Raw genomic sequence first — 23,080 nt, 5'->3', positions numbered from 1 at the left:
CAGTATTTTAGATTAGTAGTAAAGAACCCACCTGCAATGCAGAAGACGTGGGTTCAATCCCTGGCCTGGGAAGATCCTCCAGAGAACGAAATGGCGACCCATTCCAGTATTCTTGCCTGGGAAATCCCATGAACAGAGGAGCCTGGTGGGCTGCAGTCCATGGGGTCACAAAAGAGTTGGACATGACTTACACACTAAACCACATCAACAAAGACAAGAGTATGAGAGGGGAAACTTTTACATAGGGGACAGGCAGTTTTTAATGTGGTATTTTCTCACCTTTTCTCAATTATCACTAATCTTTATATGATAATTTTATGATTAGAAGAAAAATAGTTACGAAAAGAGAAACAATAAAAATGATAAAATGCTAGGAGGCTAGGGCACCATTCCACAGGCTGTGCACTGCACATTTCACATGAAGCAGAGTGTACATGACATCTCTGGAGCTGAAGGTTGGGATGGCCTTAGAGGTAACATAGAGATCATAATCTGATTTTTGGAGGAGGGAAATCTTTTGTTTTTGCAAATTTTCCTATCTTTTTAAAATAATAAATTCAATACATACAGTATATAGAAAATATAAAGATAAAAACAAAACTTATCTCAAATCCCAATTCCCAGCTATGATCAGTGTTAACATGTCAGGGCACTGGCCTCTGTTACTCCTTCTGTGCTTGCTGAGCCCACCATTTACTGAAATATATTTCAGATGGACGACAGTATTAAGTGGAAGAAATCAAACTGATTCAAATTCAGTCTGGTAACAAAATCTAGCATTATTTAGACAACTCTGATTTAACACTCCTGTGGGTTCTTTTCACTACACCCTGCCTGACCGTGTGTACTTTCTACCTTTTGTTCTTCATGTACAATTCTGTTTGAGTGTTTTTCCATAGGCCTCTGAATATTTCTGATTTTGATCCTCCAGTCTCTTTGCTCAGTTTTTAACTCGCTTGTTTGGAGCCTTTTTAAAAAGCTTTCTAGTCCTATAAACTGTATATATCCTGTTCTTAGTCACATTTTGGTAACTTCTATTTTTAAAAAAAGATTCTAATTTAAAGGTTTTTTAAAACTTTTTTTGGCAGTGCCCCGTGGCATGCGGGACCTTAGTTCCCTTACCAGGGAAGGCACCAGTGCCCTCTGCATTGGAAACATGGACTCTAAAATGACATTTTAAATTAACTATACTTCAGTAAGGCTTCCCAGTTGGCGCTAGTGATAAAGAACCTGCCTGCCAATGCAGGAGACTTAAGAGACGTGGGTTCGATCCATAGTTCAGAAAGATCCCCTGGAGAAGGAAATGGCAAACCACCCTAGTATTCTTGCCTGGAGAATTCCATGGGCAGAGGAGCCTGGTGGGCTACAGTCCATGGGGTCCCAAAGAATCGGAAATGACTGAAGTGACTGAGCTTGCACGCATATTTCAGTAAAAGCTAATGCTCCAATACTTTGGCCACCTGATGCGAAGAGCCAGCTCATTGGAAAAGACCCTGATGCTGGGAAACACTGAGGGCAAGAGGAGAAGGGGGCAACAGAGGATGAGGTGGTTGGATGGCATCACTGACTCAAGAGACATGAGTTCGAGCAAACTCTGGGAGATAATAAAAGACAGGGGAGTCTGGTGTGCTGCAATTCATGGGGTTGCAAAGAGTTGGACACAACTTAGAGACTGAACAACATACTTCAATAAAAAGAAAAAAAGTAAAAAGAAAGATATGCAAATACTTTACATCCTGACTCACACGTGTCAGATATTGCCTTCCCAATCCACACGTACTTCGATGTATACAGAAACATTAAGCCACCAACTCTTACTCAGAATTCTGTGCTTGGCTCATATGGAAAAACCTCTACTCCCTAGTTCACTTTTGCTCATCTTTTTTTTTTTCTTTAAGCATTATTTATATGAAATACAGCACACATAAAATATACATAAACCCAACATGTGCAGCATAATAATATAAAGTAAAAATCCATGTAGACATCCTCTGAGTGAAAAATAGAACATCATTAGCATCTCTTTCACTTAATCCTTTTTAACATTTAGCTCAGGAGTCACCTCCCCTTAGTCTCTGAAGCCTCAGATGGGTGAGGGCATCTCTTTGCTGCCCTGGCATAATTCAGTTATTGTACTAGCTCTTCCTATGTCTGTCTCTCTCTTCAGCCCATCCTTCAGGGCAGGTACTCTTTTGGTTTTTTCAATCTTTGTGATTGTTAAATTTAGCACAATACCAAACCCTTACCAGCTTCAGGAAACATTTATTAAGTTACTGCACAATAGATTTGTTTGCATAAACATCAGGGAAAAATTTAAAAGACTAGCATTGTGATATCATTATATGGAACACATATGCCATAAAACATTAATATTCTTAATATGTAAAGAGCTCTTACAAATCTATAATAAAACCACTTGAGATCTCAATGGGGGAATAAACCAATAATTCTCAAAAAGGGAAATAATTGCTAAACATGAAGGCTTCCAACTTACCATTCAGTGTAAATTTATAAAAATAGGATATCTTTTGTCAGTCCTCCAAACAATATTTTTTTATTAATTTTATCACCTCTAATTTTTACTTATTTTAAAAACTTTGTTAGACTTCATTAGACATTTCTACCATATTGCTCTTCTGTATACAAAAAAAGAGAAGAATACAAGCAAAATGCCTGGGTAAAAGTATTGCTAAAATTTCATCACTTTCAAAAATCTAACTCTTCTGAATTACTTTTGTACTCAGAAATTGTCTGGGTTTTTCCGTATAATTAACCTTTGCACCACTGAAAGCACTGGCAACAGGCATTTCTTAAAGCATCTATTAATATAAAGGAACTAAAGCTGTGGTGCTAAGCTGTGGTCTCCTAAGCTAGCTTTGTCATTCTTTAAAGATTGCTTGCTTTGGACCATCTTTGGAATGTCTGATTCATCACTTCTCTCTATACCCCTCTTTATGGACTTTTGGAATCTTGGGTTTAAAAGAATGCTTCTCTTCAAAAAGAAAGAAAAAGAGAATCCATCCTAGGTATTTCAAACATAAGTATTTAAGACAAGGAATTGGTTCCAGGAGAAAAGGGGTGATATTCAGCTATCAGAAGCTGCCTTTCCTCTGGCTTGAAACCAGTAGGCTACAAAAAAATGCTCCTCTACTGATTTTTTTCCCCCAAGCTGGTGTTCTTGTTCTTTCTCTCTCTCTCTCTCTCTCTCTCTCCCTCTCTCTCTCCAGCTTTATTGACCTATAATTGACATATGAAAGTGTTAATCACTCAGTCGTGTCCTTACTCTTTGTGACCTCATGAACTGTAGCCCACCAGGCTCCTCTGTCCATGGGATTCTCCAGGCAAGAGTACTGGAGTGGGTGGCCATTCCCTTCTCCAGGGGATCTTCCCCACCCAGGGATTCAAGTCGGGTCTCCCCATTGCAGGCAGATTCTTTACTGTCTGAACCACCAGGGAAGCTAATATTGTATAAGTTTAAGTGGTATAATCTCCACAGTAGCAGCGCAACCACCTCAGATCACCCCAGGTTGCCATCTTGAGTGAATCTGGCGGGAGGTGCAAGATGAACGTTTTCACAGCCCTTGGGCCCTGTGTGTGTTAGTCGCTTAGTCCAGTCTGACTCTGTGCGACCCCACGAACTATAGCCTGCCAGGCTTCTCTGTCCATGGAATTCTGCAGGCCAGAATACTGGAGTGGGTAGCCTGTCCCTTCTCCAGGGGATCTTCCCAACCCAGGGATCGAACCCAGGTCTCCAGCGTTGCAGGTGTATTCTTACCAGGTGAAACACGAAGCCACAAGGGAAACAGATTCTTTACCGTTTGAACTACAGGGAAGTCTGGTTCAGATGGTTAAGTGTCTGCCTGCAATGCAGGAGACCCGGATTCAATCCCTGAGTTGGGAACATCCCTGGAGAGGGAAATGGCAACTCACTCCAGTACTCTTGCCTGGAAAATCCCATAGACGGAGGAGCCTGGTAGGCTGCAGTCCATGAAGTCGCAAAGAATCAGACACGACTGAGCAACTTCACTTTAAATGGTACAACTTGTTAACTTGATACCTTTAAGTATTGCAAAATTAACACCATAATGTTCGCTAACATGTCACATATGCTGAGAATGAGGGATTACGTGCTTGGTAGGGTACGTGGTCACAGGCAGAGGGTCAGTGCCCACACCACCCACTGGAGGACTGTCTTTCTTGCTAAATGATCTCCTCCAAGATTCAGGCTTTGGTCCTTACTTGGGGGTGGGGGTGTGGAGGGGAGGTCTCATGGCGTCTGGAAGTCAGAATCAAGTCGAGGTGGAGTGGTGGGTGGGGAGCAGTCGCTCCACCAGATGAGATCTGACGGGTCCTGTTTGGCCTATTCCCACAGCTTCGCAACAACAAGGCAAAAGACGTCTGCTTGGACCAGGGGCCAATGGAGAACCACACGGCAATACTGTACCCGTGCCACGGCTGGGGACCCCAGGTAGGAGCCCTGTCTCTGACCAGGAAGGGAGTAAGTTCACTGCACCTACTGGGGATTCGTAGGACTTCTGGAAACTTCTTTTGTCCTCTCCTTTGGTAGCTATTGACTGTTCTGAGCAGGCGAGGGGCTTTCTGGTGATTTCTCTACAGGAACGAGGGAGAAGATTCATAGGTGGCTGCGTCAGCACAGATATTAAGAGGATAAAGGGGCACATTTTCTCCTGAAAGGAAACTGTGCTTACATTTTGGTGTCATTTGCTAATAGGCAAATAGATGTCATGTGTACGTATGTTTGCTGATAACCAAGCAATCCTGCTTACAACATCAAAGAAAGCGTTAGCCGCTTCCCTCATGAGAACCTGATTGGTGTGTCTGTTCCGAAAGGCCATCGTAAGCTTTTCTTTAATGTTTATTTATCTATTGGGTTGCACTGGGTCTTATTTGCCTCACACAGGATCTGTAGCTGTGGTATGTGGGCTCTAGTTCCCTGACCAGGGATTGAACCCAGGCCCCCTGCATTGGGAGTGTGGAGTCTTAGCCACTATCATCAGTTTGGTGGTGAGTATGGCCCTGTCTGCAAGAAGCGGTACAGGTGCCGAACACTGACTGGGAAGGAGTGATGTGCTGGCAGTAACATTTTAAAGAATACATGTGTCTTCTGGTCTCTCAGGAGATAGCAAAGATAACCAAAGAGGGCAAAACAATCGACCAACACAGTAAAAGTCGAACTTGATAAATGAATTTCCTTTGACAGCTTTGTGTTAGCCCATGGTGTGCGTGCGCATGCGTGTGTGCATGGACGTGTGCACCAGGAGAGCTTTGCAGGTCCTCGAGAACTGGGAGAAAACAGATCCAAAGACATCATTAGACTTGGCATGCATAAAAATGTAAAACACTTTTATGTTACCCAGTAGTAATAAAAGGCACACCAGAACTGGGAAGACATATTCAATTTCAGAGGCACACGAGATGGTTGGTTCGAAGCCAGACTCATATTCTCCTTTTGTTCGTCTGTGAAAGGAAGACAGTGGACACAACGCCCCGTAAGCTCCCTTCGTCTCTCTTGTGCTCTCTGAACACACACGTTCAGCTGCAAGGTCACGTGCGTCAGGCATGCACACGTCCTCACGTGCGTTCGTGGCTCGTGGGTTTGCTCTGCTCTGGACACTTGTGCTTTCGTGTTAAGCTGGCATCTGGCAAGAGACGAGCTGTATTTCCTCTGCTGTCGCCGCAGGTGGTTCTCATAATCCAGACCCCCGTTCCCTTCATTGTGTGACTGGTCCTCTGAAAGTAATTCCAGGCAGATTGAATACTGAGTCCTTTGCTCCTTGTGGTCACTCTAGGAGACAAGCAGGCGGGGTGGAGAAACTGAGGCACAAAGATGCCTGTGAGCAAAGCCGACCAGAACCCAGGCACTTTAAATCCAAATCCAGTTCACAGAATTCAAGATAATTTCCTGCCTACTCCCTGCCCAGACAGGAGCTGGTCACCAAGTTCTCCTCTCCTGCTGGGAGCTTGGTCGCCTTCATAGCCCAGTGCAGAAAATATCTAGAATTCATCTTTTTCCCACCCCTCCTGCATTCGCAAACTTTTCCAAATGGATGCTCCTGCCACTTAGTTGATGATGGGACAGCAAACCAAATCAGGCTCGTCCTTAACCCCCCAGTTCTGGGAGGAGCACCTGTACGCATGGGCCATGGTTGTTTTCCATCAGCTGATTTTGCGAAAGCAAATCTAATCTTTTTTTTTCATTTTCTGTTCTACCACATGTCCTGAATTAGAGTGCAGTCTTGGTACTGCTTGCTCTCCACCTGCCAGGCTGCCTCTCCCCTCGCTCATCAAGCTTTCCTCCTATTCCTTCCCAAACCCGCTCGCCCTAGGCTCGGAGTGGTTCCCCACCGGTCACGTGTCCTGACATGCTTTTAAACCACCTCGTAAAGTGCTGTTGGCAAACTGAATCAAAGCTCCTGTAACTAGGCGTGTTTCACAGACATTGTTAGCTTAATTAATGGACTCTGTGTTGTAATTTATTATCAGACAGCAATTAAACAGAGATAAAATAGGCACTGAGGAGGGTAATTTCCTGTCTTCAACATGTGTTTGTCAACAAGATGGAAACGGTTCCCGGCCTCTCAGAAGAGCCTGCTCAATCACGAGCTAGTGACCAGCCTTGCTCTGGTCTGATTACTACTTTGCATCAGACAAACATCGGTGTCTTTTCCGAGCCAGTGTTTTGTTTAAAGGTATTTTTCTTTAAACTGGCTGTCTTTTATCTTTAAATAAACTTTATATCACAAGCATAGAAAAAATAGATGTCAAGGGCGCAATAGCAGCCTTTGGTGTCAGCTTGATCCTATTTAGAGTGGGAGGTCTTCTCTAAGAGGCCCAGGGCTCCCCTCCCCCAGCTTTTGCCATCTTGGGCCCAGGTCTGGCGTGGGGTGGGGGGTGGCGGGGTGACTTCACTGGAACAGCCAAGGTCTTCCTGCCAGGATATCGGCTGTGGGATTGTCCTCCTCTGCCAGCTCCTTCTTGCTCTCTCTTCCAGTCTACCTGGTCAACCTGTCAACCTTCCCCATTCTAGAAGGCAAAGATCAAGAAGAGAGCACAGCGTGGGCAGCACTGGGCCCAGGGCATCGTTCTTTTAATTCCCCTCCAATGGCTCTGAGGCTCCTCTCAAGTCCTTCTGTCCAAGCTGCTGCCTGAGGTCCCTATGATGCAGTTCACACCAGCTCAGTGCCATGGCTGGCTTGAGACAGGGAACAAAATGTTGACGATAAACCCATTTCTGGTTTGGGCAGCGTTTAATCCTGTACCTGTCAGGCAGGTAGTGACCACCCTCCCCCCAGCTCCCTTTGAAAATTGAGATTCAGGCTATGCCAGGCCACTTTTCAAACCGTCCCATGACCTCTGGTCTTCAGTGCTGGGCTATACCATGTGATTCATGGGAGGAGACCTAGCTCATGTCCTTGAGCCGCCAGTGTCCTCTAGTTCACAGCAAGACACAGAAGGAAGACTTGAAGCAAGCGTGGAGGCAGTGCCAGGCGAGTGTACTGTAAGAGCAGAGGTGTAGAGGCGGGGGTTGGGGTGGGATACGGCGTGTTCGGGGGGACATCAGTGTGTGTGCGCTCAGTCATGTCTGACTGTTTGCAACCCCAGGAACTGTAGCCCACCAGGCTCCTCTGTCCATGGGATTTTCCAGGCAAGAACACTGGATAGCCATTTCCTTCTCCAGGGGATCGTTCCAACCCAGGGGTCAAACCTGCATCTATTGCATTTCCTGAATTGACAGGTGGATTCTTTACCACTAGCGCCAACAGGAAGCCCCAGGGCAGCCAAAAGGCACAGAGTATTGAGAGCCAGGATGAAGGGTGGGACTCCCCACCCAGCATCTCAGCCATGGTCCACAGGGAGCCACCAGGAACTCATTACAAATGCTGATCCCTGAGTCCAACCCCAGACCTGCTGAAGGTGGACTCTGGGAATCTGCATATTCACAGGCATCTCCAGATGCTTTCTTTTTCCATCAACACCATTTACTGGGCATACGTTATGGGCGAGGCTATAACGTAGCGATCCCATGTCCCTGTTTGTCCACATAACATAGATTAATGCCTAATGTGTGCTTATGTTCAGTCGTGGCTGACTCTTCATGACCCCATGGCCAAGCTCCTCTGTCCATGGAATTTTCCAGGCGAGAATGCTGGAGTGGGTTGCCATTTTCTACTCCAGGGGATCTTCTCCACCAAGGGTCAAACCCACATCTCTTGTGTCTCCTGCCTTGGCAGGCAGGTTCTTTATTACTGGCGCCACATGGGAAGCCCTATGCCTAGCATACCAGCCTGGTTTTTTCTTTCAATTTATAATGCTATTTCAGTTTTTATGTAATGTTGTTTTCACTTTTAAGGTTAATTTTAAGGTTAATTCATTGTTTTTATAATGTAGCTTTGCGAGTTTCTTTTAAAGTTTTATTTTCAATACTTTTTAGTATTTCACAGGGCTTTTTGCACTGCCCCACTGTGCTTCCTTGAGAGCCACAGGAGAGAACAGTCTTAAGCATTTTTTTTATGTGGGTCATTTTTAAAGTCTTTATTGAATTTGTTACCGTATTGCTTCTGTTTTAAGTTTTGGGTTTTTGGTCATAAGATACATGGGATCTTAGCTCCCCAACCAAGGATCGAACCCACCCCCTCTGCATTGGAAGGCAAAGTCTTAGCCACTGACAGCTAGGGAAGTCCCAGTTTTGCAAGTTGTTGACAAAGCGTATGGTCAAGTGACCCCACCACAATCAAGAGCAGTTCTGCAATGCCCCAACTCTCCCCTGAAGCCCCTCCTCGTTTGTCCCTCCCTCTGTCCCCCAGTGCTTTTATCCACCTCCAAGTTGAGGATCAACTTCACTGGGAGTGTTCCTGTGCACCGTCCTTACAGCCTCACCAATTCCAGTGCGGTCTCCTCATCCCTGAGCTGAGGACCCCAGCGCCCAGCAGCCACGCCATGGATAGGGCATGGCCAGCAAGAGCTCTGAGTGCAGGGCCCCTGGGGACTCCACACAGCACTCTTTGAAAGAGCTCCAAGCTCTAATGGGGCCTTCTGGAGGTGAGGTATGCCCCTTGGAGAGGAACTGAGAGGAGTCAGCTCTGTTTAGGAACTCCCCAGTGAGTTCCAGGGAGGGTGTCACAGGTCTCCCCTGTTTGTCCGTCTGTCAGCACATTTAGTCTTCCTCTCCCCTCTTTGCTGAGAAGCACACATTCCCTCCCCCAGCTAATTCATCAGCAGAGTGATAGATGAGAATTCCTTTATCCCGTAATTAAATGTAATCTGATCTTGGGCTTCCTCTTTGATGGCTTCATCGTTTAAGCGATCCATCATTCAAACACCTTGTCACGATGATGCATTTTGCCAATAAGGCACCAGTGTCCCCATGGAGTGACGGGGCTTAGTGTGTGGAAGGCACTTGGAAAACACCGAAGTTAATGACACCCAGCAGCCTCCGCTTCCAGATAAAGTCGTGTAAGTGGTGGGGCGCAGGGGACGGATCCTCGGAGAGCATGTTGGAGTTTGCACCCCAGGGGGAGGTGGCTTTGCCCCAGCAAGCAGGCTCGTGATTCTGGAGCAAACCTCTCACCTTCTGTAAGAAGCAAACCCTATGATCGCTCAATTCCTGGAAACCACTACAAAGCAGGGAAACCTTAGCTCTTCAGGGAAACCAGCGTTGGAGGAGCGAGGGCAGGTATTTGTTTATGTCTGGGAAACCTACACATATACAAAAGAGACCACAGAAAGCAGGAGAGACCATACCAGGGACACCCTGGAGCGGGACACCCTGGAGCTTCTGTGCTGCTGTGTTTCCACTGCCTGTCTCTTATGCAGTATTTTGGGCTCCCTTGGTGGCTCAGCGGCAAAGAATCCACCTGCGATGTAAGAGACTCGGGTTCGATCCCTGGGTTAGAAAGATCCCCTGGAGGAGGAAATAGCAACCCACTCCAGTATTCTTGCCTAGAAAATCCCACGAACAGAGGAGCCTGGAGGGCTACAGTCCATGGAGTTGCGAAGAGTTGGACACGACTGAGACAGCTGAGCATGTACACACCTGCAATATTGAAAAACAGAAAACCTCCCCTTGCATTCCGGTGCAACTCTATGAATCCGTGACGCCTCGCTGCAGATTCTCTTTTTGTTGTTGCTGTTCCTCTAACTCATCTTCCCTCACAATATTCAAGCCGTTTCTGGGTTGTTTATGTCAGGGCTCTGAGCTCTTGCCTCCTGGGCTGTCCCTTCATCCAGTACTCACGAGCATCCCTCACGCCCACCCTCTCTGCAGACCTGGGAGAAGAGCAGAGTTACTTCCCCTCTGCTCCCTGAGACTTGGCGGGGGACCCCAGCCTTTCTGTCTCCCATCTGTTTTGCTTTTCCATTTCCAATCCCTGGTTCTCTCTTTCTAATCACCCCTGAAAAGTGGATCTCGCAGACCACATACAGAGAACAAGTGCTCGACGTCTTAGATGGCTTGCAGAACTAAAGGCAGGGGTATTTGGTTTTGCTTACGGGGGCCTCCAGGTTAAGGAGGAATTCCTGTACTTTTCCTTTCTTGCCAGAAGGGGTTGATGAGCTCTTCTTTCCAGAAAATCAGAGTTACAGTCCTAAGTTGTTTTCCAGTGGAGATTCTTGGTTTAAAGTTTTACATCTCCTTAGAAGTTGAATTGATCTTCGTCCAAACACAAAAAGTGATCCAGGCAGGTTTTTGTTTGGTTTCGGCTGCAATGCACAGGATTCTAGTTCCCCAACCAGGGATCGAACCTGCGCCCCCTGCGTTGAAAGCACAAGTATTAGCCACTGTTCCACCAGGGAGGTTCCAGGCAGGTTTTTGTGTTACTGTTAGGCTTGGAATAACGAGCTCAGAACACTAGGATGGTGGCCACATTAGCAGCTGAGCCTTCCTGCCTCACCCAGAGCTGTTCAGTTCAAAGTGAGTCACTCCTTATCTTTTTCTTGTTTCCTAAAGGTGCAACAGCTAATTGGTGAATTTGAAAAAGACAAATTTAAATTATCTATAATTCTACCACCTTCAAACAACCATTATCATTTCTGAGGCTTGCTTTCAGCGTTTCTTCCCCCCAAAGAAATATGTTGGTTTTAGGTGGTTCTCATATCACTGAATTAGTAAGGAAACAACATCGCTACTTCTCAAGGATGATGGAGGGGGAGGTGAAAACCCCTGGAGAAAAGGGCTCTGTGTTCTTAGCACCACGACACGCAGCAAAGCAAGTGCCAACTGTTCAAGTAGCCTCATTCCCTGATTGTTCAGTTCAGACAGTGCTGAACATTCCAACTCGGTGCTGAGGGCAGAGCTGCAGAGGCCAGTGGGGCTCCAGCTGTGTCCCAGGGGACAGCGGGATAGGGGTCCTGGGACAGACCGTAGTGCAGCTCCGAATTTGGTGGGTGATGGAGCCAGAGTGCTGGACCCCAGAAAGACAGGTGTCTCCACATTCATTGCAAGTAGCAAGTGCTTTGTCTGGAAATACTGCGCTTTAATCCAGCACAACGGGCCTTCCCTAGTGATCCAGTGGTCCAGTGGTTAAGAATCCGCCTTCCAGAGCAGGGGATGTGGGTTCTATCCCTGGTCAGGAAACTCAGATCCCACATGCTGTGGAGCAGTTAAGCCCTCATAGCACAGCTAGAGAAGCCTGCAATGAAGACCCAGCAGAGCCAAAATTAAAAATAAAAATCTAGCATGATGAGTCATAATGGTGAGGAGAGAGGCCTTGGGGACCACCACCCCACTAGGATCTGACCCTCTTTACAGGAAACATATTGAATTCTATAGCATGCCTTTAAGCTCCCAGATCGATTTTTTAAAACTAATGATTATTTATGTATTCTGTTGTTGTTGTTGTGCTGGGTCTTCATCACTGCATACAAGCTTTCTCTAGTTTCGGCGAGCAGGGACTACTCTCTGGTTGCAGGTACAGCCCTCTCATTGCCGTGGCTTCTCTTGTGGCACAGCACGGGCTGTAGGGCGCCCAGGCTTCACGGCTTATTGCCCCCACAGCATTGTGGCATCTTCCTGGACCAGGGATCGGACCCATGTCCCCTGCATTGGCAGGCGAATTCCTACCCACTCCACCACCAGGGACATCCCCGGATAGACTTTTCAGTCCACTTTGTTGAAGTATAAAGTTGGTACAGTAATTTGTATCTGCTAGAAGTGTACAGTTGGCTGAGTTCTGGCAGTACACACCTATGAAATCCCTTGCTTAATCAAAACATAGAAAGTTTCTGTTGCATTTCCATTTTTGTTCTTAATTTATTTTTAATTGAAGGACAATTACAATATTGTATCGGTTTCTGCCATACATCAACAATGATCAGCCATAGGTATACATATGTCCCCTCCCTCGTGAGCCTCCTTCACACCTCCCACTCCATCCCACCTTTCTCTAGATTGTCACACAGCTCCAGTTTGAGTTCCCTGAGTCATACAGCAAATCCCCACTGGCTATATGTTTTACGTATGGTAGTGTGTATCTCTGAATTTCCACTGACGCCCCTAAAGATTCCTCCTGCTCCTTTTCTCCACCCCAGATCCTAGGCAGCCACCGTGCATACACTCTGATACAGTTGAAAATATTTTTTTTTCTGTATTGAATTGAGTTCTGGCATGCCCTGGACAGTGATGAAGAAAGTCTGTTTGTTTGTAAAAATGTACGCATGTACTCATTGTCCCCAGAAACCACTCTCATGGCTTCAGCCACACAACAAACAAATAAATTCACCCCAGAGCAGTTCTGAATCAATGGAACCCATCTCTCTGTCTCTTGGGTAGAAGCTAGATAAACTGCATTTTTCATTTACCAATGGTATTCTACTCTGACTAGGCCTGATTTTGAAATGATGAGAGAGACCCTTAATATGAAAGCAATTGCAAGCCATGTTTTTATTGACAATCCGATAGATTTTGCTGTGTTCCAAAGTCATCCACAATTATTTGGCTGGCTTTTGTTTATTTGGCTATAACCTGCATATTTTAGTTTTCCCTCAAGGCTGTTAAATGTGGGTTAATAGTTTTATGCACCTCTTCGATCATTTCAAATAGAAAATTCCTTTTTCTCTTAAATGAGAATTAATTGTATTTGAGCTCAAAGGGTTTTTTTTTCCCTAATGCATTAGGGTTGTGGATAATGACATTTATTTCTCCTCATGGGCCCAGCAGCAAAATCTAAAATAATCCTGTTCAATTCAAAAGACATTTATAGAGCATTTGTTTTTTGCGAGATACTTTTCTTGGTCCTTATGGTATGTAACAATGAGTAGAATGCTGCAGTGCTGAAACAGCAGCAAAGACAAAAATCTCTAACAGGGAAAGACACATTAATAGAATGTAGAAGTATATAAATTGAAATACATCACATGATGCGGTGGCTTTGTGGAAGGAAGGGAGATGGGGTAGGAGTAGGTATAACTGGGGGGATTAGGTTTCAAAATAAGAATTTTTAAAAATAATTTTATTCATTTTTGGTTGTGCGGGTCTTCCTTGCTCTGCACAGGCTTACTCTTGTTGAGGCAAACTGTTCTCTAGTTGCAGCGCACAGGCTTCTCTTGATGGGAAGCAAGGGCTCTAGGATGAGCGGACTTCAGGAGTTGCAGCTCGCAGGTTCTAGAGCGTGGGCTCAGTAGTTGTGGCACACAGACTTAGATGCCGTTCAGCATGTGGAATCTTCCCAGACCAGGGATCAAACCTGTGTCCCCTGTATGGGCAGGCAGATTCTTAACCACTGAACCACCAGAGATGTCCGGGGTATATCTTATACAGGGAAGACCTGCCGGGAGCCGGCGAGAGACATTCCGCTCGTGACAAAGGTCATGAGGAAGGAGGCTCGGGATACGCAAAGGCGGGATCGAGCCTCGGGAGTCTCCCCGGATATTCTCGAGTATCTTCCCCCCAAAAACCAGAGTCTGCCTACTTTATTGCTTTGTGCTCTCACCTCTGACTTTACTAGGGGCTGTCCCCCACCACCATCTTGCTCTCTCTGTCAAAGAGTTAACTTACAGCTCCAATTAATAAAGTTCCTGGGCAATTAGGAGTGTTTAAATCCAAACCCCTCAGATGGCTCTCTAACTCGCCTGACAAGTTTACCCGGACTCCTACAGCTATGCATACGATTGTTTACAGTCTCCCAGCCTCAAGAGGCATGGGAAGCTTAAGATATTCAAATAGCTTAGAGCCTCTCAGAGAGTTAGAAACTGTCAGAATAAGACTAGTAAGGGATGTCATTGATGAGTCAATGTTTGTTGCCAAGTTTTCACATCCCCTGAATTGTATCCTTGAATATGTATTAATTAATAGTTGGTATGTAGAAAAAATAAGTAGTGGCCTTGGTGTTAGTAACTTTAGACCCTTAAGGTAATAAATTCTTTCCTTTGTTGTAAACCCATTACACATCCACCCTATAGGAATGCAATTTTATCTTCGGAAGATGGCGCCAAACCTTAAAATAATTACTCTTAGAGAAAATAAGTCTTTGTTGATAAGTCCTTGTCAAGAGTCATAAAATGTTAGTAGGCCTTCTGGCCAGAAGATGATGTAAATCACCTAAACCATTTGTATACGATAAATTTGTAGGAAAGAAACCCTGGTTTTTGATAAGAGTCAAAGACTGCTGACTTTGCATCCCCTATTATCCTCTATGTGTAACTTAGGGTATAAAAACCCCTGTTGAAAATAAAGCTACGGGCCTTGCTCACCAGCGCTTGGTCTCCCCATGTCATTCTTTTCACATTCTGGCTGAAGTCTCCATCTGGAGCGCGGAACCCACCATGCTTATTAATTATGCCTGGGCTTCTAAGACCCACTCGAGAAGGTGTCTAGGGTGAGGCAGCTTCCGCTATTCGAGAGGGCGCCTGCGGCCTACGTAAGTGGTGCAAACTTCTTGTCTTGAAGTTTTATTGGTCTCCCGCGTAAACCAAGCTACTCAGCCTCTTTTCTCCACTGAATTTTCCTACTGAGCTATCCTCACTCTATTATTCTTTATATCTCTAATTGGCATATAAATAGTCGCCTAGGCCGTCTCTTCCTTCGAATACCCTGGATCAGCTGGGGCTGGTCCCCGGCAGAAGACCGTTGGGTGTTTTTGAGAATCTTCAAGTTGTCTGTCAGACTAAGCCAAGAAACCAAGAGTTAACACTGAAAAGATGAGTTGGGGAACCTATAGCAAAAGATCATGGCTGAGAAAGTGTATCCGTAAATCTGTGGGCAGTGGGAGCCTCAGCAGGTAGAGGCAGAGAATGGTAGGATTTGAATGTGCAGGACCGGGGAGGACAGATGGAAACGGGGAAGGGCTGGAGGGAAGAGGACCAGTCACAAGCCTACTTCAGCAGTTCAGGTCCCACAGTCAGCTGGGATCTTAGGAGGAAATGCATAAGAAGCTGGCCCTTCTTACCTGTGGTTCCAAACCTGCAGATTGAACCAACCAATCATATTATACATATTTCTTGAAAACATCCACGTGTAAGTGGACCTGCGTAGTTCAAACCTGCGTTGTTCAAGAGTCAGCTGTACACCCAAGAGGGGACTTCCCTGATGGTCCTGCGGTTGAGACTTCAATGCAGGGGGCGAGGGTTGATCCCTGATTGGGGAACTAAGATCCCATGTATAGAGTGGGCAAAAAAGAGTGAGAGAGAAAACCTGTACAACCAAGAGAACTGATGTTCACACCAGAACTTATACATGACTGTTTGTAGTGGTGTAATTTAGAATAGCCCCAAAGTGGAAACAAACCAAGCATCCATTCCCTGGTGTGAGAAACCGCCCTCCCCTAGAACGCAAATCCTGCAGTACCCTCCTCTCCTGCCCTGCCCACCTGGCTGGGGGCTGGGGGCTGGCCTTTACAGTTCTCCGAAGTCTGGGTCTCCCTGTCTTCATGGCCTGAAAGACCTCAGAAAGGAGAGCTTCTAATCCCAGTGGCATTTAGCTTCGCTCTTTAAACATCTGGGTCACAGATACGCTCAGTTAATTAATGTTCTTAGCGCTGCGCGTGTGCCTGCTGGATAATAGATTGATTCATAATTTCAATAAGCAGCTGTGTATATCTTTCCCCCGAACATAAAGGCAGCTTGCTGTCATTCATCACTTTGCATTTGGTGAATTTGAATATATTCAGAGAGACATTGTCGAAGGAGGGATGGGGGAGGGCTTCTGATTTTTTTTTTTTTTAACCGTTTTGCCTGTAACAATTACTCTGATTTGAAACTAATTTGGATTTAAAACACATGTTAACCACGTCTCTCTCTCTCATGGGCATTTAATAAACTCCCTGTCACTTGTTTCTAAGGGGATCAGGAAGACTCCCTTTGGGGATCAGAGCAGAGGGTTTCTGAGCAGTTTTCACTGGAAGAGAAATCCCCTATAGAGGATCTTATCCTCTGGAGAAAAGGCACATGTGTCCCGGGCAAGGCTGTTTTCCTGCTCCATTTCTGGCCAGAAATGCCCAGGATCTCAGAAGCCCAGGATCAATCTGAAAGGAGATCCCTCCGCTGCTCAGCTCCTGGGCCAGGGCTGCCAACCATTGGGTCTCTGGGATCCCAAGGATAGAAGCCAGAGCCCAGACAGGTTGACCAGATGTCTTCAGGCTTGTTTCCTTTCCTTTGAAACAGGAAGGGTAGTAGAACCTAATTCATAGGTTGTTGTAGAAATTACATTATTTCTTCTCTGGGGCCAAGGATGCCTCCAACACATGCTGGCTGATAATATTATTTTGTAATGGATTAGGGATCTCTTGTTTATTGATGATCATCACTGCAGCTCCAGCCTCTCAGAGGATCGTGAGAACAGACATAAAGGCTGTGCTTGCAGCTCGCCAGCCTGCACTTGAATCATCTCAGCGGGAACACAGCCTTCACTGCCTGTCCCTAGGCTGGGCACACAGAGGACATGTTTGTGGGTTTCAAGAAATAGCCGTGGCTGCATTTTGGAAATGTTGATGTTCATCACATTTGTCACGTGCTCATTCACAAACATGTTGAGAGCCCTTGGTCTGTGATTGTCTCCTAGGAAGGAGTGAAATAAATTAGATACAGTCCCTGCCCCCAAAGGAATGTGAAAGACGGGTGAATGTATTTGTTCAAAAATTAGAATACAGGAATTTAAACAAAATGAGCAGGCAAGAGGGGCCAAGACACCAAACTAGTATGGACTCACAAATAGTTGTGCAAAGGGTTGACAGGCGACATTATCTGTGTATCAGAGAGCTACTGCTGTGTAATAACTACCCCCAAACCTTAGTGGCATAAAACAGTATACATGTATGACTGCTTATGAGTCTAAAGATCAGGTGAGCAGTGATCTGGACCAGGCTCAGATGCTTTGGGTTGGATTCAGTCATGTGTCTTCCTTCCATCAGCTAGCAGACTGGCTGAACGCTGTCTGATCCATGATAACCTCATTCACTCATCTGATGGTTGACCAGCTAGCTGGTTGGTTGAACCACGTGTCTATCATCCTTTAGCAGGCCAGCCTGGGCTTACTGCCATGGTAGCAGTAGGGTTCCAGGAGGGTGGAAATTTGCAAGCTGTATACCAGGAACAAACACCTCCTCCTTTCTGCTACTTTCTGTTGGTCAAAGCAAGGCAAGTCACAAGGCCAACCAGTATTCCAGGATGAGGAGAGAGACTCCACTTCTTAATGGAAATTCCAGCAAAGTCATGCTGCCCAGAAAGATGTGGCCACTTTGGCAATTCACCCCATGCTACCTACCATTTGCTGTAGTACATGGAGCAGAGGGCAAGGCCCAGCACTGGACTGCACATTTAGGATATTTCTGCCTTTTCATCATTAGAAATAACATTGCAGTAAATCCCTTGGAGTAGGAAACACCAACCCATTCCAATATTCTTGCCTGGAAAATTCCATAGACAGAGGAGCTTGCTACAGTCCTTGGGGTCACAAACAGTCAAACACAACTGAGCGACTGAGCATGCAAAATACCTTGTAAATTTTTTCTTCCAGCTTTACTGATGTAACTGGCATACAGCACTGTTTAAGTTTAAGGTGTACAGCATAATGATTTGACTTACATCTTGAAATGATTATCAGAGTAACCCATCAACTCACATGGATACAAAATTAAGGAAATAGAAAAAGAAAATTTTTTTCTTGTGATGAGAGCTCAGGATTTACTGTTTTAACTTTCATATGTAATATATGGCAGTGTTAATTATATTTATCATGGTGTACATTACATCCCTGCTGCTACTGCTACTAAGTTGCTTCAGTCGTGTCCGACTCTGCGACCCCATAGACAGCAGCCCACCAGGTTCCTCTGTCCCTGGGATTCTCCAGGAAAGAATACTGGAGTGGGTTGCCATTTCCTTCTCCAGTGCATGAAAGTGAAAAGTGAAAGTGAAGTCGCTCAGTCGTGTCCGACTCCTAGCGACCGCATGGACTGCAGCCCACCAGGCTCCTCCGTCCATGGGATTTTCCAGGCAAGAGTACTGGAGTGAGGTGCCATCGCCTTCTCCGACATTACATCCCTAGTACTTATGTATCTCATAGGTGGAAGTTTGTACTTCTTGACTGCCTTCATCCAGGTCCTCCTCCTCCCCCACCCTCCCTACATAAACTTTTGTTCACAGTTATATTTTCTTGGGATAGGTGGAAGGTTTTTTTTTGTTTGCGTGTTTGTTTGTTTTTTTGGCTATGCCACAGTTAGTTAGTTCCCCGACCAGGGATTGAACCTGGGCCCTCATCAATGAAAGCACCAAGTCCTAACCACTGAACTTCCAGGAAATTCCCAAGATTTTTAAAAGTAGATTGATTGGATCAAAGGAGAGAAACATAAACATTTTAAAAGTGCAGATTTCACATTTGGAAATTCCTTTTCGAAAGGTGGTAGTTATTTACCGTCCCTCCAGTCCATCTTAGGCTCACCTTGACAAAATACAGATAATCTCTTTTTTAAAAAATATGGTGTCTCATTGTTTTGATTTTTATTTAACACCTAACATGTTGGATGCTTTTTAACATGCCTGTTTCTTCTTCAGTGAGCTGCCTCTTTGGGCCCTTTTGCAGCAGGATAGATTTAATTGATCCCAGTTAACAAATGAGGAGGAAGTGGAGGCTCAGAGAGGTCAAGTGACTTGTTCAGGTTGGCCCAGCCAGCTGGAAGCAAAGCCAACATTAGAATTCAAATGTCCTGCTTTTTCATTTATTCCTGCTCCCCTTGTGGTTGAACAGAAGGCCAGACTCCTGAAATACTGGCCATGGACATGCTTAGGAAGAAGTCAGAGAGGGGCCCGGGGAATCTGTGTCCAGGCTTCGCAAGCCGAGGGCCTCCTGGGTGGGGCGCTCCTATGAGTGGGGTTGGGGTGGGGTGGGGGACAGTGCCAGGCCTGAGAAGGTAGCCGGGACTGCAGCCCAGACAGTCGTGGGGCACCCATGTCCCCTCGTGATCTCACGTCTGCCGCCCATGGCCCTGCCACTCTGCTTTTTCCCCAGCTGGCTCGCTACACCAAGGAGGGCTTCCTGCACTTGGGCGCCCTGGGGACCACCACGCTCCTCCCTGACACCCGCTGCCTGGTGGACAACGCCAAGAGTCGGCTGCCCCAGCTCCTGGACTGCGACAAGGTCAAGAGCAGCCTGTACAAGCGCTGGAACTTCATCCAGGTGAGCCCTCCACGGACAGGCTGGGCAGGCAGCCTGGAGCAGGTGAGGATGCCACGGGCTTCCCCTGGAAGGGCAGCAACAGAGTGCAACCCAAGGTCTCCCAGCTTGAGGCCAGACACTAGACTCAAAGCGTGTTCAGGGGGATCCCAGGAGCCTTTCCCTCTTAGTAGCCAGGCACTATGGTAATTCTCTCTTTCTCTCTACCCACTCCCCACCTCCTTTCCCTGTCTCTGGCTCTCCCTGGCTCTCTGTGTGTCTCTTTCTATCTCTGTTTCTCTCTCTCATTCTCTGTATCTTTCACCGTCCATCTGTCTCTCTCTTTCTCTGTCTGTCCTTATCTCTGTCTCTCTGTATCTGTCTCTTTTGTCTTTCTCTGGTCCTGTCTCTGTCTCTCCATCGCTGTCTCCCTGTCTCCTTCTCTGTCTGTCTGTCTCCCCTCCTCTCACCCCCACCTCCTCCCAGAACGGCGCCATCATGAACAGAGGCACGGGACGCTGCCTGGAGGTGGAGAACCGAGGCCTGGCGGGCATTGACCTCACGCTCCGCAGCTGCACGGGGCAGAGGTGGACCATCAAGAACTCCATCAAGTAGTGGGGGGAGCCGGGCCCCCGGGACAGGGCTGCCTTGCTCTGGACCAGCCACACTGGGAGAGAAACAGCAAGACACCGGGGGGTGCTCAGTGGGGCTTCTCCAGGGCAGCCTGGGGCCCCCGGTGGAGACTCTGCGTCTTCATCAGGCATCCAGCTTCCTGAGGCTCATGCACCCAGGGAAAGACCCCTGACCGTTCTCTGGGAACCCAGAAGCCGTGTCTTCTGCAGCCCGATGTGGATCTGGTACCAAGGAGCAAGACAACACACCTCTTGGTCATCTTCCCACCTGCCGTCAGGACGGGACTGGCAGGGGCCACTCCTTTTTCTCATCTCACAGCAGCTTCTCTCCTCAGCCTTCAACAAAGGGGAGGGGGCTGGGCCACATCCTAGCTCCTCCTCCTCCAAGAAGGCAGCGAGGCCCTGGGACTCAGTTTCCCCCAGGTTGCCTCTGCCCAGATGCCCATTTACAGCCCAAGATCACCACCCCAAACCTTCCAGCCGGTGGCCTTGGACTTTGCTGGACTCCCACCCCTGAGATGACCTGGGAGGATGCTTCCCTGGTCACCTGGGCGCCAAGGTGCCTAAGTGCCAGCTTTTCCGCCTGTGTCCTCAAGAGGGAGCCAGAGAGCATACGGCCGGCCTTGGCTGTGAGGGGCCCCGGCTGGAGCTGTTCTGCCCTGCCTGCCCAGGGACCGAGCATCCCCCAGACACGCCGTTAACTGCCGCCGCGGGGGCGGCAAACAGCCTCCACCTGGAACTTAAGGACTGCCATCAGCACGGCACGGGGGGCCAGGACTCTGGAGGGTGCTCATCTCGTGTCTCCCCGCACTCTGCTGGCTGACGGGAGAGGGCAGCCGAGTCCTCGCGGAAGAGTAATCCTATTTTTCCGATTGCCCTCTGGTTAGGGTGCACTTATAAATCAGAGTTAATATATGGACGCGTGTGCATGCGTATGAAGGTGTGTGCGTGGTGTGTGTGTGTGTCCGGGTGTGTGCGTCTGAGTGCATGGTAGAAGAGGCGTAGAGGTGTGACCCTGGACTTGTCGCTTTATTGCCCACCCGGATCAGGTCAACGATGCGAAGAAGCTTGCCCGAGGTGGGGGAGGGCGTGGCCACGGTCATTGGCCGGGAGGACGTGGCTGGGCCTTGCCCGCTGTGCCGCCCCAGATGGAAGGCTGCCCTTCCGCCGGTTCCCATCTGTCTCCCTCATGCTGTCCGGACAAGCCCGGCCCAGAACCAAACTCTGTCCCTGCCCAGTTTGGGGTTCACAGTGTCTCATTTGGTGGCATCTTACTGGTGAAGGTTCCCCCCCACTTGTGAAATAAATACATGTGAGCAATTCCCAACGCAGCCTGGTTCACTTTTTTTTTTAATTTTTAATTGGAGGATAATTGTTATGTTGGTTTCTGCTGTACAACAACGTGGATTAGCCATAGGTATACATATATTCCCTCCCTCTTGAGCCTACCCCCAACTCCCCCCAGTCCCACCCTTCCAGGTCATCACAGAGCACCCATCTGAGCTCCCTGTATTACATACCAGCTTCCCACTAGCTGTCATGGGCTTGTCTGATGGCTCAGTGGTAAGGAATCTGCCTGCCAATGAAGGAGACATGGGTTCGATCCCTGGGTCGTGGAAGACCCCCTGGAGAAGGAAATAGCAACCCAATCCCAGTATTCTTGCCTGGGAAATCCCATGGACAGAGGAGCCTGGCAGGCTACATTTCCCTGGGGTTGCAAACTAGTCGGACACGACTTAGCGACTAAACAACAACTAGCTGTCTATTTTATACGTGGTAGTGTATTATGTCAATGCTACTGTCTCAATTCATCCCCCCGCCTCCCCTTGCTGTGTCCACAAATCCGTTCTCTAGTCTGCCTCTCTGTTCCTGCTCTGCAAATAGACTCATCGGTATCATTTTTCCAGAGCTCGGGCCAGGAGGCAGTTCCTAGGACTTGGCAGAGGGCTTCTGGTTGATTAAAGGCAAAGATGGTTCACCCCGTGGTGCTGGGACACAGCCAGCCTGCCCTTGCACTCATCTCCACCCAAAGCAGGACAGAGCTTGACACTTGGCATTTGCTTGCTAACTCCCTATTGACTCCAGATTAGGAGGGTCAGGTAGGTGAGGACAGCTGTGTGGCAGAGGAGGGTTGTGGGTGACCCAGCTGATCACCCTGATCCACCCCTTCCTGCTGCCCACAGCCACTCCATCTCTCGAGACCAGGGAGCCCGCGGTGGAGCAGCTGCACCTTTTGTTCATAGAAAAGTGAAATCTGAAAAGACGGGAGGCCTTCTGTCCTAGAAATGGGGCTGGAAGGAAATGGGCTGAAGTCCCCTCGGCACTGACAGCCCCCAGCCCCCTCCCTTCCAGGAAGCCAAGAAAATCTAACTTGTTGGGTGCCCCCTGACCCTCAGACATGCTTGTCAGTTGCGCTTTGTGGACCTCTGTGAGAATCAGGTCCATGAGCACATTGATGGAAAATTCTGCTGTTTGATGATGAGGAATTCATCGAACTCATTGTCAGGGGACTTCCCTGGGGGTCTGGTGGTTAAGACTCTGTGCTTCCGCCGAAGGGGGCACGGGTTCAGTCCCTGGTTGGGGAGCTGTGATCCCACATGCTGCAGGGCACAGCCAAAAAATAAACAAAAAGTTTTTTAAATAATAAAAAAATTTTGAAAATTTAAATGTCAGAATCTCAGGGTAACTATTAAGCCCAAAGATCCAAGGACCAGCAGGTCCCCACATGGGGTCAAGGGGGTCTTCGGGTAGTATTCCAAGGTGGCGCTTTGTGTGTGGGGGGGTCCTGTCCTGACTGAGCCGGTCTCCCCCTACCCGCCACGGGTAGGGCCCGCCCGTGGCGGGCCTCAAG

General features: G+C 47.5%; 1 protein-coding gene across 1 annotated transcript in view; it reads left to right on the top strand.

Moving 5' to 3' along the window:
• The window catches only part of GALNT17 (polypeptide N-acetylgalactosaminyltransferase 17), a 429,186-nt gene extending 407,630 nt beyond the window's left edge, over positions 1–21,556 (top strand). Inside the window, exons 9-11 of the mRNA XM_019988316.2 lie at positions 4,373–4,468; positions 19,454–19,621; positions 20,084–21,556. Of these exons, the coding sequence (XP_019843875.1) occupies positions 4,373–4,468; positions 19,454–19,621; positions 20,084–20,212 (393 nt within the window). The 3' untranslated portion in view covers positions 20,213–21,556. The remainder of the gene's footprint in view (positions 1–4,372; positions 4,469–19,453; positions 19,622–20,083) is intronic.
• The last annotated feature ends 1,524 nt before the right edge of the window (positions 21,557–23,080 follow it).

Source organism: Bos indicus, chromosome 25, assembly GCF_029378745.1.
Source record: "Bos indicus isolate NIAB-ARS_2022 breed Sahiwal x Tharparkar chromosome 25, NIAB-ARS_B.indTharparkar_mat_pri_1.0, whole genome shotgun sequence".
NCBI lineage: Eukaryota > Metazoa > Chordata > Mammalia > Artiodactyla > Bovidae > Bos > Bos indicus.
Note: the sequence above shows the minus strand (reverse complement) of the source record. Positions and strands in the feature narration are given on the sequence as shown.